At 39.4% G+C, this 20445-nt stretch overlaps 1 protein-coding gene across 1 annotated transcript in view; it reads right to left on the reverse strand.

Annotated features, from left to right (window-relative positions):
- Positions 1-1816: 1816 nt before the first annotated feature.
- The window catches only part of KCNK1 (potassium two pore domain channel subfamily K member 1), a 60225-nt gene continuing 41596 nt past the window's right edge, over positions 1817-20445 (reverse strand). The window contains exons 2-3 of the mRNA XM_030812666.1: positions 6963-7358; positions 1817-3035 (exon numbers count right to left, since the gene is read on the reverse strand). Of these exons, the coding sequence (XP_030668526.1) occupies positions 2776-3035; positions 6963-7358 (656 nt within the window). The 3' untranslated portion in view covers positions 1817-2775. The remainder of the gene's footprint in view (positions 3036-6962; positions 7359-20445) is intronic.

Consider the following 20445-nt stretch of genomic DNA (forward strand, 5'->3'; position numbering starts at 1 on the left):
TGTACATGATTCATTTAGAGACTACTCCCATCCCTTGGTCTCTCCTCCCTTGGATTTCTGAGAGCTTAGGAACTCCCACTCTGAGATACTTTCTGTTCTCTCCTCACATGAAGTGTATCTGCTACTTCGAAATCAACATCCCTACCAGACACGTGTCACATTTAAGTTCACACACAGGACCATGTCCTGGAATGATAAGGCTTTCTGCTGCTGTTCTACCCTGAGGGCATTCCGCAGGCATCTTAGGAATTCAATTTTGAAGGCTCAAGCTAAGCAAGTGAGTTCAGCTTGTACTCATCACCCAGAATCCTCTAGTAGTCACTTTTACCTCCAACTTCCCACTCTCTCGCCTCCAACTAAAGGGTTCCCAAGGTCAGTTCTGGCTGAGCTACACTGTTCATCTTCCACCTCCTTGTCATGCCTGCAGCAAGCTGAATTTCTGTTCTCTGAGAGGCTGACCCAGAGCTCCTCCTGGGTGACCAAGCTCGCTTCTCCCTGGGGACCAAAGGGCAGCATCATCGGCCAAAGACAAAAAGAGACCCTGGGGAAGACATCCTGCCTTACTCTCCTGCCTGCTGGGGTGGGGGCCGAGGCAAAACTTGCTCCTACTTTTCTACTTTGCCCTTCACATTAACAACAACAATTTGAAGGGCATTAAGGTTTAATGCGTTCTCTGCGGATTCAAACGAGTTCCTAAAATTAAGTACTACACTCTATTATTAATCACATCTGATTCAGAAGTTTTTCTTCATGTACTTCCTCATTTTCTGGACTTTGAACTTCCCTCTCATGTTAGAGCCAAGCAGCTGTAGCAAACTAGCCATTATTTTTTCCTGCATTGCATAAAATAGAATAACACTCTCCAAGTGTAATCCAGCTTCTGTGATTTATATTCATCAGCATCTCAGGACTCTGCACCACACCAAGCCTTGTGACCATCGGAAATGTTGCAGATCCAGTTATGGCAGGATGCATGCCTATATTCTCCAAGGATTCTCTATTCTGCCCTTAACCAATGATTTGGCCTCATAACAGCAGTCTTCCATTGCAGGGACATGGTCAGCAGGGAGGAAATATGCTTACAGGGCAGCACACTTGGATTCCTCTGCAAATCATACACTATCCCTCTAAAATCACCTACATTTTTCCATCTCCCTGTCCTCTAATCAGTAAGATATTTAAGCATCTGAACCCCCATTGAGATATTGGACAATCACTCTGTAATTCTTCCTGTGTGCACGGTAGTAATAAATGTGTATGCCTTTTCTCATTAATCTGCCTTTTTGTGAGTTGATTTTTCAGCAAACCTTCTGAAGGGAAAGGGGAAGCTTTTGCTTTGCCCTGCAGCTGGTAATAATTTGCTCATGGCAGCACATGGTACAGAAGGTAGAAGGTTACTGAGTGAGTGACCCACTGTCAGGAGACTGGCCCACGATCACAGTGCTTGGCTGGCTCATCAGAGGGCGCTGATTTTGCACTGATTTTTACCAGCCCCTCAACCACCACCTTCTGGGCGGCTACCCATGGAAGGTAAGGCTCCATTGCGGGGGTCAGTGGGCATTCATTATCACACAGGGGCTTTCTCATTTTCTTTTCTAAAATCCTTAATAGAATAGTATCCTGTGTACATCATCTAAATGTGACCTTTATGTTTTCTATGAAGGAGTATATATATATATATATATATACATATATATATATATATACACATACACATGTATATATACACATATAAATATACATATACATATACATATATATATATTCTACATAGAGGCACACTTGTGATATATGAAAGCACAGGATTACAACCAGATGTGATTTTTATTTATTTTAGCTTCTAAATTTAAAATTCTCAGATTAATGTAACAATCTGTTCATTTAGGGATTTGCGTTTAAGTTCTGTGCTTTAGTGCTAGGTGGCTGCAAATCACAATGTACTTTCAAAACAAAGTATCTTACCCTTTTAATAAATCTTATTCATAACTTGTTCAATTCAAAAAAATGTTTTTAAACATGTTAGACATCTGACACCATTCTATTGCAAGAGGGTAGAAACATTTATTGCAGCAGAATACTATGGTTATTCACTCTTAAGTTTATTATTCCCCTTATTTTATTGTAGCAACTCTGGATTCTTTAGTATAAAGAGAAATCAAAAGAAACAAAATATCTATAGTCTTGATTTAAGAAGTACACTGGGATCTGGTGACCTAAACCATATGTACAGAATATAAACATATTTATACTTTATATGTACATAGTTAATGGTTACCTATGCATTATAAATAGTAAGTTTAACTTAAATTCTACAAAAATAATCATTTTGGATGGGTACATGCAAACCAGTACACATAAACCTATTTATAAAACACATCTCTATGCTTTTTCTTTTTGCTTCTAAATATAAATTTTGCTATTTAGCCATCAGCTAAATGATTTAAATGCAAACCCCAAAGTTTCCAGTTAAAAGTATAAAATCTGCTTCTAACCACAGCAGCATACTGCTTCAAGTATTCTCCTCTTATGTAAGGTCTAGATAAGTTTGTCACATATGAATTTTAGGTGCACATCCCATTTCCTCACATATCAGACATCCTGCTGGGGTCACAGCTTCTTTGTTCCATTTTTTTTTTTAATAAGACATTGCAAACAGTAGCTATTTCTTAAATTGACATCATTTTTGCTTTTGCATTCTGACAAAAATGAACATACTTAAGCCTCTTCCTTGCACCCTGACCCTGGTGCTCTAGGATAATGCAACAAATCCTACGCTCAGTGGTTTGCAGGGCCATCCACGCAGGCAGATGACTGGGTGGCCACAAAAGGCTCATTTTGCTTCTGGTCCTCTTTCATGCCAGCTGCCTGGTCTGTGATCGAGGAGAAGGACAGCTGGTCATGCTCTATGATGTGCACTTGATCCTCGTCCTTGTCCTTCTTCACATAGAACATTTTTCTGAATTTTTTCAGCTCATGGAGTTCACAGAAGGTTTCCAGAACTACCAACATGGCAATAAGGCCAAGTAGCAGGTAACCTGTGTGAAAAACAGGACACTGTCTTAGTATGATCTCAACATGGATAAATCAAGTAGTGGTGATTTACCTCCCCACCTCATGCCAACACAGTGTTTGTTAAGGAATAAACACATTGCCAGTTTCTTAATTTTTAGAAGTGTTTTTAAGTTCGTGGCTCAAAGAGGAACTACCCATTATTAAAGAGTGAAAGATAATGAAGAATGATTTAACCTCCTATGAACTTGGATTAGTTAGAATCACAGGCTGCAATTTTTGAGAAAAAAAAATACTTGGGGCTGACGTGGCATTATTAAAGACACATAACATACTGCACTTACCCAAGTGTGATATTTTATGCAAGGAGGGTTTGCCACCTCTGCCTTATAATCAGTGGCTCACAAAAAGTCAGTGATGTTTTAGAAAAGTTTTTATCATGGGGTGCTCGGAAGAAAGCTTCATATCTTTTTAAGCACTCAATACTCTTACAATTTCTATTACAGAATAAGAGTTTAGTAATAGAAATTGCAATCTAAATGCTATGGTTTGGCTGTGTCCCTACCCAAATCTCATCTTGAATTCCCACGTGTTGTTGGAGGGACCTGGTGGGAGGTAGTTGAATCATGGGGGCAAGTCTTTCCCCTGCTGTTTTCATGATAGTGAATAAGTCTCATGAGATCTGATGGTTTTAAAAAGAAGAGTTCCCCTGCACACGCTCTCTCTCTCTTTGACTGCTGCCATCCATGTAAGACGTGACTTCCTCCTCCTTGCCTTCCACCGTGATTGTGAGGCTTCCCTAGCCACGTGGAACTGTAAGTCCAATTAAACCTCTTTCTTTTGTAAATTGTCCAGTCTCCGGTATGTCTTTATCAGCAGTGTGAAAACAGACTAATACACTAAACTAAATCAAAAATTTAAGAATGTATGTTGATATTAAATAGGTCGTTGTGCATGGCTCTCTACACTTGCACCTAAATCCAGCAACAAAGCCAAGCTCTTCATTATCTCCCAGTTGTTTTTGGACATGTGGACTATTCACTGGCCAACATTACCAGTTTCTTACTGGGAAACTAAAGGATAACTGTTGACTCAAGTAAAATGTATTGCTTGGAATCTGTGACGGGAAATGGTGATTTAAAATTCCTTCCATCATTTTAAAAATGAGTTTCAGAAAAAAAATCATCATAAAAAGGAACAGAAATGTGAAGATGAAAACTCCAAGAACAACAAAAATTCTGATTTTATGTCCCAGTGGTAAAACATTTGAGAAGGATTTTCAAAACTGTATGAAGTAGGGAAGCTAAAATTGGCAGCATAACAGGAATAAGGAAACTAATTAAACCAAGAATACAAAGTTTTAGTATCTTCAGAATCTGACTATAACTTTTGAAAACAATATCGTGCATTCAGTGTTCTCTCCTGTACTTTAAAAATAGTAATGACATTGTTAGACTAATTGATGAATCTGTGTCTTTTCCTTTATTATTATTATTACTATTTTTTGAGACAGAGCCTCATTCTGTCACCTAAGCTGAAGTACAGTGGCACGATGTCAGCTTACTGCAACCTCCGCCTCCCAGGTTCAAGTGATTTCTGGCTAATTTTTGTATTTTTAGTAGAGATGGTGTTTCACCATACTGGCCAGGTTGGTCTCGAACTCCTGGCCTCAAGTGATCTGCCTGCCTTAGTCTCCCAAAGTACTATGATTACAGGCATGAACCACCGTGCCCAGCCTCCTTTATAATTATTTTGTCAAACTCTTGAATGCTGACAAAAATATCCATGGGGTTTCAGACAAAAACAGTGGTATTTTATCCTGCCCACATCTAATATATCTTTGGAACATTCATTTGTTAGATACTCAGGTTCCTGACACTCAAAACATAAACTAATTCTATGTAGATTGCTTTTTAAAAAAAGATGCACATTGTAAGAAGGGATAAAATGTTATGCAAGGATTTAGTATTATATGAAACACTGAAGAAGTTAAGTGGTTGGGCAAAATTTATGAGAAGACAATTTATATAAGAGAAAATTATTGTAGCTAGCAAACATAATTAGAGAAACATTCTACTTTCCAAGTCACAGAATAAAATAAAATAAAATAAAACAATCACCTATTATATGAAAAGAAAATTAAGATAATGTTTATTTGACTATTAAACTCACATACACATAAAACATCTCTGATGCTACTGGCCATCACCACCCCAGGAGTGCTGAAACTGTCACACTCAGATAATGCTGGTGATGTGTCAACTCATAACAACATTTGGAAAGCACCAGGTCATTGTGTTCTATGAGTCACAAAAAGGCGTATTCACTTTGCACCACTAATCTCATTTCTTGGAAGAATATCAGAGGAGGAAATGTGTATATATACAAAAATATTCTTGGCCAGGCGCAGTGGCTCACGCCTGTAATCCCAGCACTTTGGTAGGCTGAGGCAGGCAGATCACGAGGTCAGGAGTTCACAACTAGCCTGGCCAACATGGTGAAACCCTGTCTCTACTAAAAATACAAAAAATTAGCCAGGTGTGGTGGCAGGTGCCTGTAATCCCAGTTACCTGGGAGGCTGAGGCAGGAGAATCGCTTGAACCTGGGAGGTGGAGGTTGCAGTGAGCCGAGATCATGCCATTGCACTCCAGCCTAGGCAACAAGAATGAAACTCCATCTCAAAAAAAAAATAAAATAAAATAAAAGGAAATTCTCTACAGTGTCATTTGTAATACCCCTGAATTAGAAGAAAGCTAAATAGTGAGCAATAGAGGTATGATTGGATGATGGTTTTGCCACCAGGAAATATAAAATTATCCTAAGTAACCATTTGGCAAAAAAAAAAAAATTTATTGAACTTGTATAGTAGCCAGGCACTGTTCAAAGCATTAGGGATTTATGAGTAAAGTCTTTGTTTTGGCTGAGCCCATGGTTTAAAGGAAATGTCAAAATACACACAATTCAACTAAGCATTTTGTAGGGTTAAGAATTACGAGACAGGGCCAAGACAGAGCATCTGGCTGCTTGAGTATCTACTATGATTTCCTAGAAAACGTGACCTGAGCCGAGTCATAAATTGAAAAATTCTTAAGAAGGCAAGACAGAAATGAAAACAGTAGGTACATTATAACTACAACTCTGTGCATCCTGAAAAGGACAGGAAGGCTCACACAGAAATGAACAGTTTCTTGAAAATGGATGGTTAAGTTTTCTATGATATTACATTGAATTTAAAATGAAAACTGTTAAAAAATTATAAATCCCTGACCATCTGAATTTGAATGCCCATTTTATTTTCCACACACAAAATTCTGGAAACAGTTAATAGAGGCTAACTTCTTCTAAAACGAACCAGATGGATAAATGAGGTAAGCAGCTCTTTTAAGACTTTTCTGGTAAATTAAAGAACATGATTGATAACACACTCTATCCGAGGCCTAGTTTTCTTGGCCTTAAAATATTTAATAAAGTAGAGCAATCTTTTTTTTTTAATTAACAGTTGATTATCAAGTACATTCTGTATGATGTATTTTTACACTGTCATTTATAATGCCTACATTATTAGTAAGAAATTCATCTGTAATTTTAAGGTGTTGCGAAAAATAACTCAGTAGTAAGATTTTTGCATAAAGAGTTTTGAAGGAAACCATAAAATGAAATGGTTGAGAAGGTGGTAAATTCGGAAAACTTCTCAATGAGAAGAAAGCAATCAGTGCTTTTATGAATGACCCCTCACTGGGAGGTGAAGTGGAGCTTGCAATGGCAAAATAGAGACAGAAGCCTGTAAGCCCAGCTACTTGGAAGGCTGAGGCAGAGAGTCCCTTGAACCCGGGAGGTGGAGGTTGCAGTGAGCCAAGATGGCGCCACTGCACTCCAGCCTGGGCAACAGAGTGAGACTTGGGCTCAAAAAAAAAAAAATGGAGACGGAGCAGCCAGGGAGCTGTAATACTCACACGTGATCCCAATCTTATAGAGCTCTCTGAATTTTTGATTGTAGCCTTCCCCAGGCACATAATCCCCCAGGCCAATGGTGCTCAGGGAAATAAAACAAAAATAAAAGGATTCCAGGAAGTTCCAGTCATCCTCCAGGACGGAGAAGACAGCGGCTGGGATGAAGAAGAAGCAGGATACGGTGACAAACCCAAGGAGCACGGCGTGGACGATGGCCACCACTTGCTTGGAGAAGCCCCAGCGGATGTGGAAGTAGAGGACTGGCCTGCGTGTGACGTGCACGGTGATGCGCTGGACCACAGCCGTCAGGAACAGGAGGGTGAAGGGAATGCCGATGACGGAGTAGATGATGCAGAAGGCCTTACCCCCATCTGACAAGGGCACGGTGTGGCCATAACCTGCAAGGAGAACAAGGTCACTGAGGCGAAGAGGAAGAGACGAAGTGGCAGACACATTTTTAAACAATATATGCCTATCATCTGCCCTTATTCCCCTCAAACCAAAGAGAACAGCGAGACTTCAGGTCTGCCACTTTAGAGGCTCTAGCATAATTGTCATGTCCCAGTAAAATTCAACAGTGGTCACCATAAGTTTGAAAGTCCACCATTCTTTGTAAAATCCAACCAGCAATTCCAACACATCAGGGTCTCTGGTCTTGAATTCACTATCAGGCTCAAACACAAGTTCTGTGTGCTAAGGAGCTAAGGCCCACACCCATCTTAGACCGTCAGGAGAAACTCATCCGAGGCTACCCGCTTCACCAGGGCCGGTCTATCCCCTCCATCCCTTCACTTCACTTTCCCCAAAGATCCTCAGTGTCTAAACCTCAGTCTACACTCACCTCCCAAACTACTCAGAATGTTCTAACAGGAACGACTGACAAATAAAGGTGTGTGAATAGAACCAAGATAATACGAGTCCAGTAAGAGGGTGGAGTAGAATCAATGAAGATAGAGATATCAAAAAGAGGAAGAAAAATGAAGATTAAAGCATGCCATGTCACAGGATCAAGCACTTGTATATAGCACCCTTGACATGAGTAACTCCATCTTAGAAAAAGACTCCATCTTACATTTCATAGAGCACTTTGCCAACGGGGACAAGATGTTATGCTTAATAAATAAAGTCTGCTTCCAACCAGATAAGGGCAAAAACAAGCACATTCTGTCACTATCAGTCGTCGCCAGAGGACTCCGTGGCCATAAAAAGAACAGGACATCGGTAGCTCAAAATGGCCATCTCAACTGACGCTGTCTTGCTGTCAACTGTGATTAGCACTTGGCATTTGCTGGGAAGGCTCTGCCCCCACTGAAGACTCTTCGTTGCAAAACCTGTGGACCACTCGCCTGGCCCCGACCAGGGGATTCTTTGGGTTTTTGCTGCTCTCCCAGTCTCCCTGGACTGGTTTGTTAACCCTTCTTCTTGTCCCTTTTCTCTTGATGTTATATGTTACTTTGTTTGTTGTGAAATGTTTGATCTGTAACACTTATCTATTGATTAAGTATACTATTATGTATGGTTTGCAATCAATTGACTTGTGAAGTGGCTTGTGTGCCTGCAGCTCTGACTACCGAGTGGTAACAGGAGGTACCAGGGAGAATTCCCTCCTTGGAATTCCATGCAGCTCCTGGCTTTTGTGACTGAAATAGCATCAGTAAAAGTGTGACACTATGGAAAGGCACAAATACGCATGGACGTGGTTATCTCTGACTCTGTAGCGCTCATGAGAATACTTCTTGTAAAATATTTTGCCCAGTTATCTGGTTAAATGGCACATTCATAAACTGGCACATTTCCCCCACCCCCCTTGTCATTTCTGTATTTTCAAAGATGTCATAAATTCCACAAACATTGAAAAAATTACATTAGGACCAGTGGTTGAAACACATCTGTTTTACTTTCTACCAGGTTGAAGTTTTTCCCAAATCAAGCTAATCAGGGGACTCTTCATCCAACCAACGCCAACAGAGAACCCAGCTGGGCATGGGGCCTGGTGGCTATTTTTAAAATCTCATGAGCACTTCATCTTAAAAGAACTAACATGTCTGAACAAGTCAATTCAGGAAAAAGCCAGCTAAATACATTTTTTTTTATGAAATTGGATTCTGAGAAAAATCCACATAGGTGATAATTGAAAAGTAGCTTCAAAATCTGATCTTTAAAATACACTCAGCTTAAAAATAAACAAACTCCTTAGCTGCAAATGTCCCAAATTCTCTGCCTTATACCTAAGGCTTATACAAGTGTATGTGGTTATTAAAAAGCTTCCTTGATTATTCCCATGTACGGCCTCACCACCGCAGAGGCAGGGTTCTTGACCCACTGTCCCAGAAGGTGCACAGTTTATGAATGAACTACAGCAAGGCCCAGGAATCCTCTGGGATTGTACATCCACTTTCCCGTGGAGAGATTCCAGGGCTTTAATTCTCACAAGGGGTATGCGTCCTCAAATGGTTAAGAACTACCCTTGCTCTGAGTGTCGGTTCCTGAATCCATCTGGTCCCTGCACACCCAACTGCTCCTGGAATGCGGTGACTAATTTTGGGCATGATATTGAAAGAGGGAAATGGGCAAGTTGGAGAGTGCCTTGAAAATAACATGAAGGATGGTGCCAAATAATGTTCATGCTACATATGGAAGCAGGAGCCTTTGAATGTTTCATTTTCAGAAAAAAAATATGTGAAGGAAGAATGAGACTTGTTCTGAGGAAAGCAGCTGATGTCACAGAACCACCTGAACTAATGGGAGCTACAACTTCAGTGAGGCACCAAGGAGGGATGTTCCAGTGATTGCAGAGATCTGGAAATAGAATCTGAAAATGGAACTTTATTTAACCACAAAAAAGCCAACTGAAGGCCGGGCACGGTGGCTCACCCCTATAATCCCAGGACTTTGGGAGGCCGAGGCGGGTGGATCACGAGGTCAGGAGTTCAAGTCCAGCCTGGCCAACATGGTGAAATCCCGTCTCTACTAAAAATACAAAAATTAGCCGGGCATGGTGGCGGGCACCTGTAATCCCAGCTACTTGGGAGGCGGGAGAATCGTTTGAACCCGTGAGGCAGAGCTTGCAGTGAGCTGAGATTGGACCATTGCACTCCAGCCTTGGTGACACAGCAAGACTCTGTTTCCAAAAAAAAAAAAAGCCAAGTGGAAAGCGATTCACAAATGTAGTTACCAGCTTGTGACTGAAAGTGTTAGGAGATATTAATAATAGTGCTCACATGACCAGAGGGTCAAGCAGAAACTGCAAGAGATGAATTTAGCTTTGGCACTGATTTTGTTGAGAAAACATAAGATCAGCTGAGTCAGTTGTACTCCACGAAGGCCTTTAAGTCTATGATTTTATTACTTTTTTTGGTAGCCTTTTTATAAATTTTTATAAATCAGCTTTACTAAAAGTGTAACACACAATCCAAATTTTCCATACCATCTGTTGCAATAAATTACATAATTTAGGTTCTAGTAGAGAAAAAAAAGTAAACAAACTTCCAGTTTAAAAATATTTTAGCTTAGGAATTTTCTCTCAAATTATGATAGCTCTTTTCATTAGAATGTTAACTAAATCTCATTTACTAAAATGTTATCTCCAAGCAATAAAGATAATCATTATAAGACTCTAAGACCTCTCTCTGCAGTAATGGCATTTTTATGCTAGTACTGTAAAAATATTATATATTCCCACTAAGAGATTAAAAATCACCACCATGCAGATCCTTACTGAAAGTAATTTTCCTCTCCTGACGTGTACATAAATAATTTTTTGGTAATGGAAAGTAAAATATAAAATTCACATCTCATTTGCATTCCATACACATAGCACAGGCCACATTGAGTAAACCACCCTCTGCACCAACTACAACACAGCGCTTCGTTTGCAGTAGACAGCTTAATGCATCTGACGGAAACTTTTAGTCCTATTGAATTTTAATGAAGTCGTGAATAATTTACTCAAGTCCAGTCAATTGAACCTTCAGATAAATCATGAAGCAAAATTTATATTTTTAAATATTATAATCATATTTAACTCCATTACAAACCACAAAGAATTTAGCAAAATGTTAGTAGACCAGGCTTACTTTGGTTACATTTTTCTAAGGCCAGTCATCACATAATTTTTGGAACCAAAAGAGTGAACATAACAAAGACTGCTGAAAAAACTGACCTCAGAATTAGTTACAATCCTGAGACAAAGCTCTCACTCACTAATGTTCTTGTATTCTAGCCTCCTACTCCACAACTGCTGGGTTTCCTGTAATGAGCTTGCACCTGTGAGGCATGTATGAGTATACGTATAATGGGTGGTTGTAATGATGACAGTCTCCTACTAAATTTGCCTTCCCATCTGGCTACTCTAATTACAACAGCGCTGACACTATGCTGGCTAATATCCAATCAGGGGCCATGCTTCACTAGACTTTTCTGGTATTTAAATGCTCCTTAATAAGGGCCAAGACAGAGAACCTTTGTGGGCTCCTATTGAGTATATCAGAGCAAGTCACTGATAGGCAACTTCTTCACATACAGCAGATGCATTTGAGAAAGGTGTAGCTTACAATGGCCCCACGCTGTGACCCTGAGTCTGTAACAGTATCACTTATTTGCGTTATTTAGTATGATATGGAACAATGTATACATTCTCCCTTAAGTTAGCTTGATACATGCAAAAAGAAGAAGAAGAAGAGGCAGAGGAAGAGGAAGAAGAAGAGGAAGAGGAAGAGGAAGAGGAGGAAGAGGAAGAAGAAGAAAAGAAGAAGAAAGAAAAGAAGAAGAAAAAAAAAAAAAAAAAAAAAAAAAAAAAAAAAAAAAAAAAAAAAAAAAAAAAAAAAAGAAGAAAAGAAAAGAAGAAGAAGAAGAAGAAGAGAAGAAGAAGAAGAGAAGAGCAGAAGAAGAAGAGAGAAGAAGCTACAAAAGAAGAACCTCAGCCTTTCCACCTCAGCAGAGATACTGAAATCAGTCGCAATATTTCCCCTTCTGTAAAACAGAATTTACTTTGCAGTCCTGGACTTCAGCTTATTAACTATCTCTTTCCCACTGGACTGTGTGGCCCTGGAGGTAGACCACATCCTCTCCTACTTTAAATTTCTCCAGGATCCCCAAACACAGTGCTGTCCTATCTACAGTGAACGGTAACACCGGTGCTGTTAGTGACTTCAGTGTCACGTGGGTCAGAAACTCACTGTATGGTGAAACTCATTGCACGGTAATGAATAAGCTTCAGGTCAGGTTGACTTTTTCTGTGATTTTCATTTTGCACTTTGCTGGAAATAAGTTGTTTCATATTTTTAAAAAGTTAACTTCAAGATATCTTGCATACAACAGGTGTTCATAATTCCCTTTTTTGACAGCCATACTTTTCATGCATAAACTCTGCTCATCCTTCCTATCCATGCCATGCACACAACAAGGCATGTACATCTTCCGTTATTTTGCTTAAGTTATAAAAAGAAGTTTGCCAGAGAGAGAAGGCTCAAGGGAGCTCTAAATAGACTGAAGAGAAATGCTGACAGAATGAAAGTGGGCTACAGTCAATACACGTGACCAAGGAGTCACAGATGGTAAGAGGTCACAGAGGTAACAAGTCATGGCAGGTGCAAGTGGTCTAGGATTTTCTTGGGATCACTTTTTACTGCCTCATTCATTTAATACTTTTCTAAACGCTTATTGTTGTTTCTACTCATCCATGAATGGTTTCTTGTTAACAAGCAAAGACAGAGAGGCAATGGTATTCCTAGTTGGGACATGGCATCAATTCTTTACCTTACAGTGGACATCTGAGAGAGGGACTAAATTAATACACTGCACTTAAAAGCTAGAGGAGCCAGCAAACAACTCAAGTGCCACAGATGAGAACCTTGCACTTTTTGCAATGAAGTTTCCACTAAAAATGGCAGTGCAGTGAAAGAACAATTAGAAATAATAACTTAGGCAAGGGGAACTCATCATGCATCCATCAGTCTGAGGAGATAGGTTCTGGAAAGGAGGAAAACGGGCTCAAAACACCCAATAAAAACAGCCACACCTTGCTACTTGCCATTACATGTATAAGCTGTAGTGTATGCAGAATTGTGAACCTTCATAACAATTTCCAAATCCTAGAGTTGCTATTTCTACTCTATAAATAAAAAGACTGAGTTTTTGAGAGTTTAGACAATTTGTTCAAAGTCATGCAAATAACAAGTTGAGCCCATAATCTTTGCACTCTACCACTCCAGATATATTATATGATACAAAGGACATGGATGCATCAAAAGTCAACTCAAGTCCCAACATTATTTCTTAGGTGCTCTCAGTGAGAGGGCGGTGTTACTGGCTACCCGCAAAAGAAGAACAATGATGTCTTTCCTGTGGTTCCATGAAGCTGATTCTAAGAGAGTGAGACTGAAATGAGAGGACAGAAGAGAGCAAAAACAACGTTTAGTAATGAACAAAGGACCGTGCAACTCACACACAGAACTGGTTGGTGGAAGGTGGAGCCTAGGGTAACTCTACAGATATCAGGAGGTGGGTCAGCAAAACATCTATCAAGGGTCAGAGAACGTAGGCATAACCTACATGCCTTTCATATTCTTGAAATAGAATTTGGAGCCACATAGATGAACTTCTATGGTAAATAGTAAGGTCATCAATGAAGACTGTCCCTCAATTTTGACAAACAAACATGAAACATAACAAATTAGTGGTGACCTTGAAAAGTAGAGTTTCTGTGGCAATAATTAATATCAGTGACATAAGCATAAACTAAATTCCAGTAAAATACTTATCTTCCTATTTAACTATTTAATGTAAATGATAACTCTCAAGGAATCCCTGTTTATAAATAAATATCTAATTGCAGAGATACCAGCTAAGTAAGATAGGATGTCCAGCAGCCCAAAGAATGAGTTATATTCTAAAGACATTAACTTAAATATCAGGTAAAAGTAGAAATCAAAATTGTACATTATGATTATAAATTACTCAATACATATTTTCATTGTAAAATATTCAAACAACACTGATGCAGCAAATGTCCCCTTGACTACTCATGTCCTCTTCAATTCTAGTTCTCTCCAGAGGTTACTGTTAGGAGTTTTCTTTTAACAGTATATCCTGGAGATGGCTCCATTTTGAAACACGAAAAGCTCCCTGTTCTTTAAACACAATATTCTACTCTATACTAGCACCATAACTTATTTTATCCACCCCCCAATGGAAGGACATTTAGAGTGTTTCCAATTCTTCACTGTTAGAAACAAGTCAAAGACAGCCTAGCCAGGTCCTCTGAGTTACTGGTAAGAAGAGTATAACAGAATGGGCCATACAATCTCTGATATTCTTTGCTAGCCTTACGCACTACACAAATTTTTGGCTCAAAATACAGCTTATTAGCAGAAAGTTAAAAATAACTCCCCTAAAGCTCTAACAACCCACTAGCTCCTGGCAGAGGCCATTCCCAGGGGGTACACACACAGTGCCTGTGTGGTGTATGTTCCAATGGCACTCATCTGGCTGAAGTGTGCAGTACTGTGTCTTCCAGGTGAGAACTGGCCCCTTGCCCTGATGTAGCTTCTTTTTCCTAAGAAGGTTCTCTTATCATCCTCGGCCTTTCTTCGGGACTTCTCATGTTTGTTTGTGTTTATTGTGTTTGTTTACTTAAATAGGAGCTTGCCGGCAGTATAGTCAATGTACCACATAACAACGTTTCAGTCAATAATGGGCCACATATATGACAGTGGTCCCATCAGATGATACCGGACCTGAAAACCTCCCATCACCTAGCAATGTCGTAGCCACGGTAACATCATAAGGCAATGCATTACCCAAGTGTCTGTGGTGATGCTGGTGTAAACAAACCTCCTGCGCTGCGATTTGCATAAAAGTATAGCACATATGATTATAGTGTATGTATATATATTGATAATGATAATAAATGACTGTTACTGGTTTATATAGTTACAATTTTTTTACTAATTTTTATCATTATTTTAGATTGTATTCCTTCTACAGGACTTGCCTGAAGCTGGTTTACATTTGACTTTTTTTTTTAATAAAAAATGTTTAAAATAAAAAACTGTCAAATGTAAACCAGCTTCGGGAAAGTCCTTCAGGAGGAATTCAGAAGAAAGCATTGTTATCATAGGAAATGACAGCTCCATGCGTGTTACTGCCCCTGAAGGTCTTCCAGTGGGACAGATGTGCAGGTGGAAGATCCTGACCCTGTGTAGGCCTAGGCTGGTGTGTGTGTTCGCGTCTTAGTTTTTAACAAAAAAATTTAAAAAGTAAAAAAAAAACCTGAAAATTTAAAAAATAAAGCTTACCAAATAAGAATATAAAGGAAATATTTTGTACAGCAGTATAACATGTTCGTGTTTTAAGTTAAACGTTATCACAAAAGAATCAAAATTAAAAACATTAAAAAGTTTATAAACAAGTGACAAAAGCTAAGATTAATATAATAAATTAAAGAAAGAAAATAAATTGAAGAAATGAAACAATTTTAAATAATTGAATTTAGCCTAAGTGTCCAGTGTCTAGAAAATCTACAGTAGTGAACAGTAATCTCCAAGGCCATCACATTCACTCACTACTTAATCACCCAGAGCAACTTCAATTCCTGCAAGCCCCATTCATGCTAAGTGTCTCATACAGGTGTCCCATTTAAAAAAATCTTTTATACTGTATTTTTATTGTATCATTTCTAGGTTTGGATATATTTAGATACACAAATACCATGTGTTACACTTGCCTGCAGTCTTCAGTACGGTAACATGATATACAAGTTTGTGACCTAGAGCAATATGCTATAGCATTCAGGTTTGTACACTCTACGTTGTTCACACAATGACAAAAACACCTAAGGATGCATTTCTCAGAACATATCCCCGTCGTTAGGTGACGCTTGACTGTAGTCTCATTCTCTGTCTTGGCATCTAGGAGTTAGCATACAGTCTTTTATATAAAGAACTGTTTTTGTTAGATGATTCTTGCTTAATATGTAGTTTTTCCTTTTAATCTACGTGCTTATTATGTGTCCAAAATTATGCAATCAAAAAATCAAATTTTCTAATTTTAAAGTAAGCAATTTGGCCAAATTAAAATTTCTATTATAAATGCTTTCTTTTCTAACCATCAAACATTTTCAGGTTCATTCTGTATGATTTTAAAACACATATACTTATTTATTTTGGCCCTCAAACTAGTAAATGAAAGATATCCAACTCCAATGGATCCCTGTTGTCCCATTTCTGTATGTTTTCTTTTCCCTAACACTGTTTACAATTTAACTTTGAAATGTGTTGAACCTTTCTTAGCTTGAGAACTTAAATTATGATTATTTGTCCCTATTTTTTCATATTTTTAGAACTGTTTTTCCATCCATTTTAAAAATATGGATCCCTGCTATGTCTTTTCACACCACCCTCTGCATAATCTCACAAATGAGGATCATCTCATCAAGCCTTGCTTCCTAAAACTGAAATTTCAAAAGAAACATGTATGTTACATACAATTATTCAAATTCTTTATACTCCTTTTCTCCATTATCTCTAAGCTGGTGAGTACCTGGTTGACAGTCCAGCTTTTGATCCATCACCTTCTGCTGTAGGAGGCTAAGTTTGTCAAAGTGATAAAAAAAAAAAATTTTTAAAGTTATAACTTAGTAAAATTTGCAGTAAGATATTAAATGCTATAGTAGGACAGCATAGGTAACAGACCAGGCTGTCTCTTTCTCTCTCTCTCTCTCTTTCTCTCTCTTTCTTTCTTTTCTTTCTTTCTCTTTCTTTTCTTTTCTCTTCTTTCTTTCTTTCTCTTCTTTTCTTTTCTCTTCTTTCTTTCTCTTTCCCTCTTTCTTCTTTCTTTTTCTTTCTTTTTTCTTTCTTTTCTTTCTTTCTTTTTCTCTTTCTTTCTTTCTTTCTTTTGCTAATCATCGTAATTATACAGTTCCTTATGAAAATAAATTCTGTAATAATCTCTTTATCGTCCCAGATTCCTGCAGACAATATGGCTTGGCTTGTTCAACGGTACCATCTACTGTGCACTGTGATTTGATGTCTTGCTAGGTTACTGTGGGCAGATCAAGGTAGCACAGGAACATGACCCACTACTGGATATGGGTAATAACCACATTGCTTCACAATTTTAGTACGGCTTTCCCCCAATTCCAAGCAGTCACATTTCAAAAACATAAGAATCCCACCTAAGGCTTTTCCATCCCAAAATTTACTGAATCTGCCTTGGTTGTGGGGGTTGCGGATGAAGGGGGACAAAAAGCGATGAGAAAGCAGCTCTTGTGAAAAGGTGGATTTGTCCCCCTCTCACCAAAGCTAAAATAAACTCATCCTCACTCATCCTCACTGCTCATTCTCCCAGACACAAACCAAATGGGCTTCTTACTCAGTACTGGCCATCTCTTGGGCAAGATTCCCCTTTAATATTTTCTTACTAAATTACATGAACAGGTTAATTAGAAAAGACTTAAAATACAACATGCTATCTAATTCTCTAACAGAGTATACTTACAATGTGTTATGACTAGGACCAAAAAAAGTAAATAAAAGAGACTTAAAATGAAGCTTTGGGCTGGGCATGATGACTCACACCTGTAATCCCAGCACTTTGGGAGACTGAGGTGAGAGGATTGCTTGAGGCCAGGAGTTCAAGACCACTCTAGTCAACATAGTGAGCTCTGTCTATTCAAAAACTAAATAAATTAGCTGGGCATGGTGGCATGCACCAGTAGTCCCAGCTATTTGGGAGGCTGAGGTGGGAGGATCACCTGAGGCTGGGAGGTTAAGGCTGCAGTGAGCCATGATCGTGCACCACTGCACTCCAGCGTAGATGACAAGAGACACTCTGTCCCAAATTAAATAAATAAATAATTGAAGCTTTGTCACCCTTGTGTGAAAGCTGATCACATGAACTGAGTCATTCTTGTCACACAACAAAGACAGAATCAATAAGCCAGGGGGAAAAAGCACTCAGAGTAAAGAACATTGCTCCAAAAAACAAAATTTTCTGCAGGCCTGGCAGCTGACACTGCCTGCAGTAACCTGAAACCAGTTTTGTCTAACGACTACTGAGACGACCTGCTGCAACTCTCACTGGGTTTACGCACCACCCTCACTTACCAGTTGAAGCTTGCCAGCTCCTCAAACCCTTACTGGTGCCAAGGAAACTTCTCAAAGAGCAATATGCAACATTTCTCCTTTTTATAAAACCTCTAACCTTCTCTTTGTTCTTCGGAGAGAGCATTTTCAGTTCACACCGGAGACTCTCTCTTCCAGGTTTGTAAACCAGTATTGCCAGTGAAACTCTCTTTTCTGTTATCTAGCCATCCTGGTGGTCCTTTGGATGACACTTGTTTAATCCTGTAACCCATTTGAAAGCAGAGATGTCAATATTACAATTACTGATGGTCTCACAAAGCTGTTGCTTCCTTCTGCATCCTTTCCTAGGGACTTGAAATCCACAAAAGTAGAATGCTTTACGGTTAACTGAAAATGATGAGAAGCAACTACCAAGCATAAGTTAAAGAGCTGTCTAGTATGACCTTGGCATTGGAGCAGTTTTTTTTTTTTTTCCACATGTTACCTCAGTTGCTCTTCATCCAAGGGTATCTTAGTCTGTTCAGGCTGCTACAAAAGAATACCACAGGCTGGGTGGCTTATAAACAATAGAAATGTATTTCTCACAGTTTTAGTGGCTGGGAAGTCTCAGATCAAGGCACCAGCAGATTCGGTGTCTGGTGAGGGCTGCTTCCTCATAGGCTTCTCACTCTAATCTCACAAGGCAGAGGAGGAAGGAGTCCCTCTTATGTCTCTTTTATAAAGGCACGAGTCTCATTCACGAGGCCTCCACCCTCATAACCTAATCACCTCCCAAAGGCTCTACCCCCTGATACCATCACCTTGAGAGGGTGGGGGTTAGGATTTCAACGTATAAATTTGGGAGAGACACAAACACTCAGACCATAACATTTTACCCCTGGCATCCCAAAATTTCATGTCCTTCTCACATGCAAAATGCATTCAGTCCATTCCAATGGTTCCAAATGTCTTAACTCATTCCAGTATCTACTTGAAGGTCTGTAGTCCAAAGTCTCATTTAAACAGCACCTACATCATAGATGGGTGAGATGCAAGGTATGATTCATTCTGAGGCAATTTCCCCTCCAGCTGTGAGCCTGTGAAATTAAACAAGTTAAAGGGCTTCCAAAATACAATGGTGGCACAGGCATAGAATAGACATTTCCATTTCAAAAGAAAGAAAAGAATAGAAAGAAAGAAAAGAAGAAAGGATAGGTCCCAAGCAAAGTCCAAAATTTTGTCTGGAGAATAGTCTTCTTTGGCTCAATGCTCTGTCCCCCAGGGCCCACTAGGGTTGTGGTCCTGCCTTCCCAACCCACGGGGGTGGTGGCCCTCCCTCCCCAAAGGCTGCTCTGTACCCTTGTGGCTCCCAGAGCTAGAATCGTGTCTATGACTCTACAGGTCTGGGGCTGCTGGGGTGCTCCTACCACTCGGCTATCCTGGGTGCTGCTCTAGTAAGGGCTGTCTGTGGAGGTCCCATGCTTGCCTGCTCAAGCTTTTGCACATTGGAGCTGTGATGGAGGTGGCAGCCCCAATTACTTCTGAATCACCTTGAGCAATAGGTTCCACTTGGTTGACTAATCTCCTTATCAGATGGTCATTTGGCTGCACCCTTGGTGTTCTTTCCCAATGTGCCTTCTCATTTATTTATTTATTTATTTTTTTTTTTTAAGAGATGGACTCTCACTATGTTACTCAGACAAGCCTCAAACTCCTGGGTTTAAGGGCTCCTCCTGCCTCCTCTTCTCTAATAGTTAGGACTACAGGCACGAACCACTGTGCCCGATATCTCATTCTTTATAATATGGCTAGGGTGAGAATTTTCCAAATCTTTAAGTGCTGCTTCCCTTCGATTAACAATTCTGTCTTTAAATCTTTTCTCTCTTTCCACATTTTAATGTAGGCTGTCAAGAGAAGCCAAGCCACAACTTTCACACTTTGCTTAGAAATTTCCTTATCCAAATATGTAACTTCAGTGTTCACTGCTCTACCTTCTGCAAAACACTAGAATACAGGCACAATTCAGCCAAATTCTCTGACACTTTTTAAAAAAAATTTTTTTATTTTACTTTAAGTTCTTGGATACATGTGCTGAACGTGCAGGTTTGTTACACAGGTATACATGTGCCATGGTGGTTTGCTCCATCTATCAACCCGTCATCTAGGTTTTAAGCCCCACATGAATTAGGTATTTGTCCTGATGCTCTCCCTTCCCTTTCCCCCTACCCCTGATGGCCTTTTCTCCATTGTCCAATAACATGGTCCTCATTTCCCTTATCAGACTGGCCTTTATTACCCATATTTCTGCCAACGTTCTGTCCCTGATCACTTAGGTATTTTCTAGGAGGATTAAGGCTTTCTTTATAGCTCTCCTCTTTTCTTTCTGAGCCTTCACCAGAATCACCTTTAAAGGTCAATTCAC

This window comes from Nomascus leucogenys, chromosome 5 (assembly GCF_006542625.1).
Source record: "Nomascus leucogenys isolate Asia chromosome 5, Asia_NLE_v1, whole genome shotgun sequence".
Classification (NCBI taxonomy): domain Eukaryota; kingdom Metazoa; phylum Chordata; class Mammalia; order Primates; family Hylobatidae; genus Nomascus; species Nomascus leucogenys.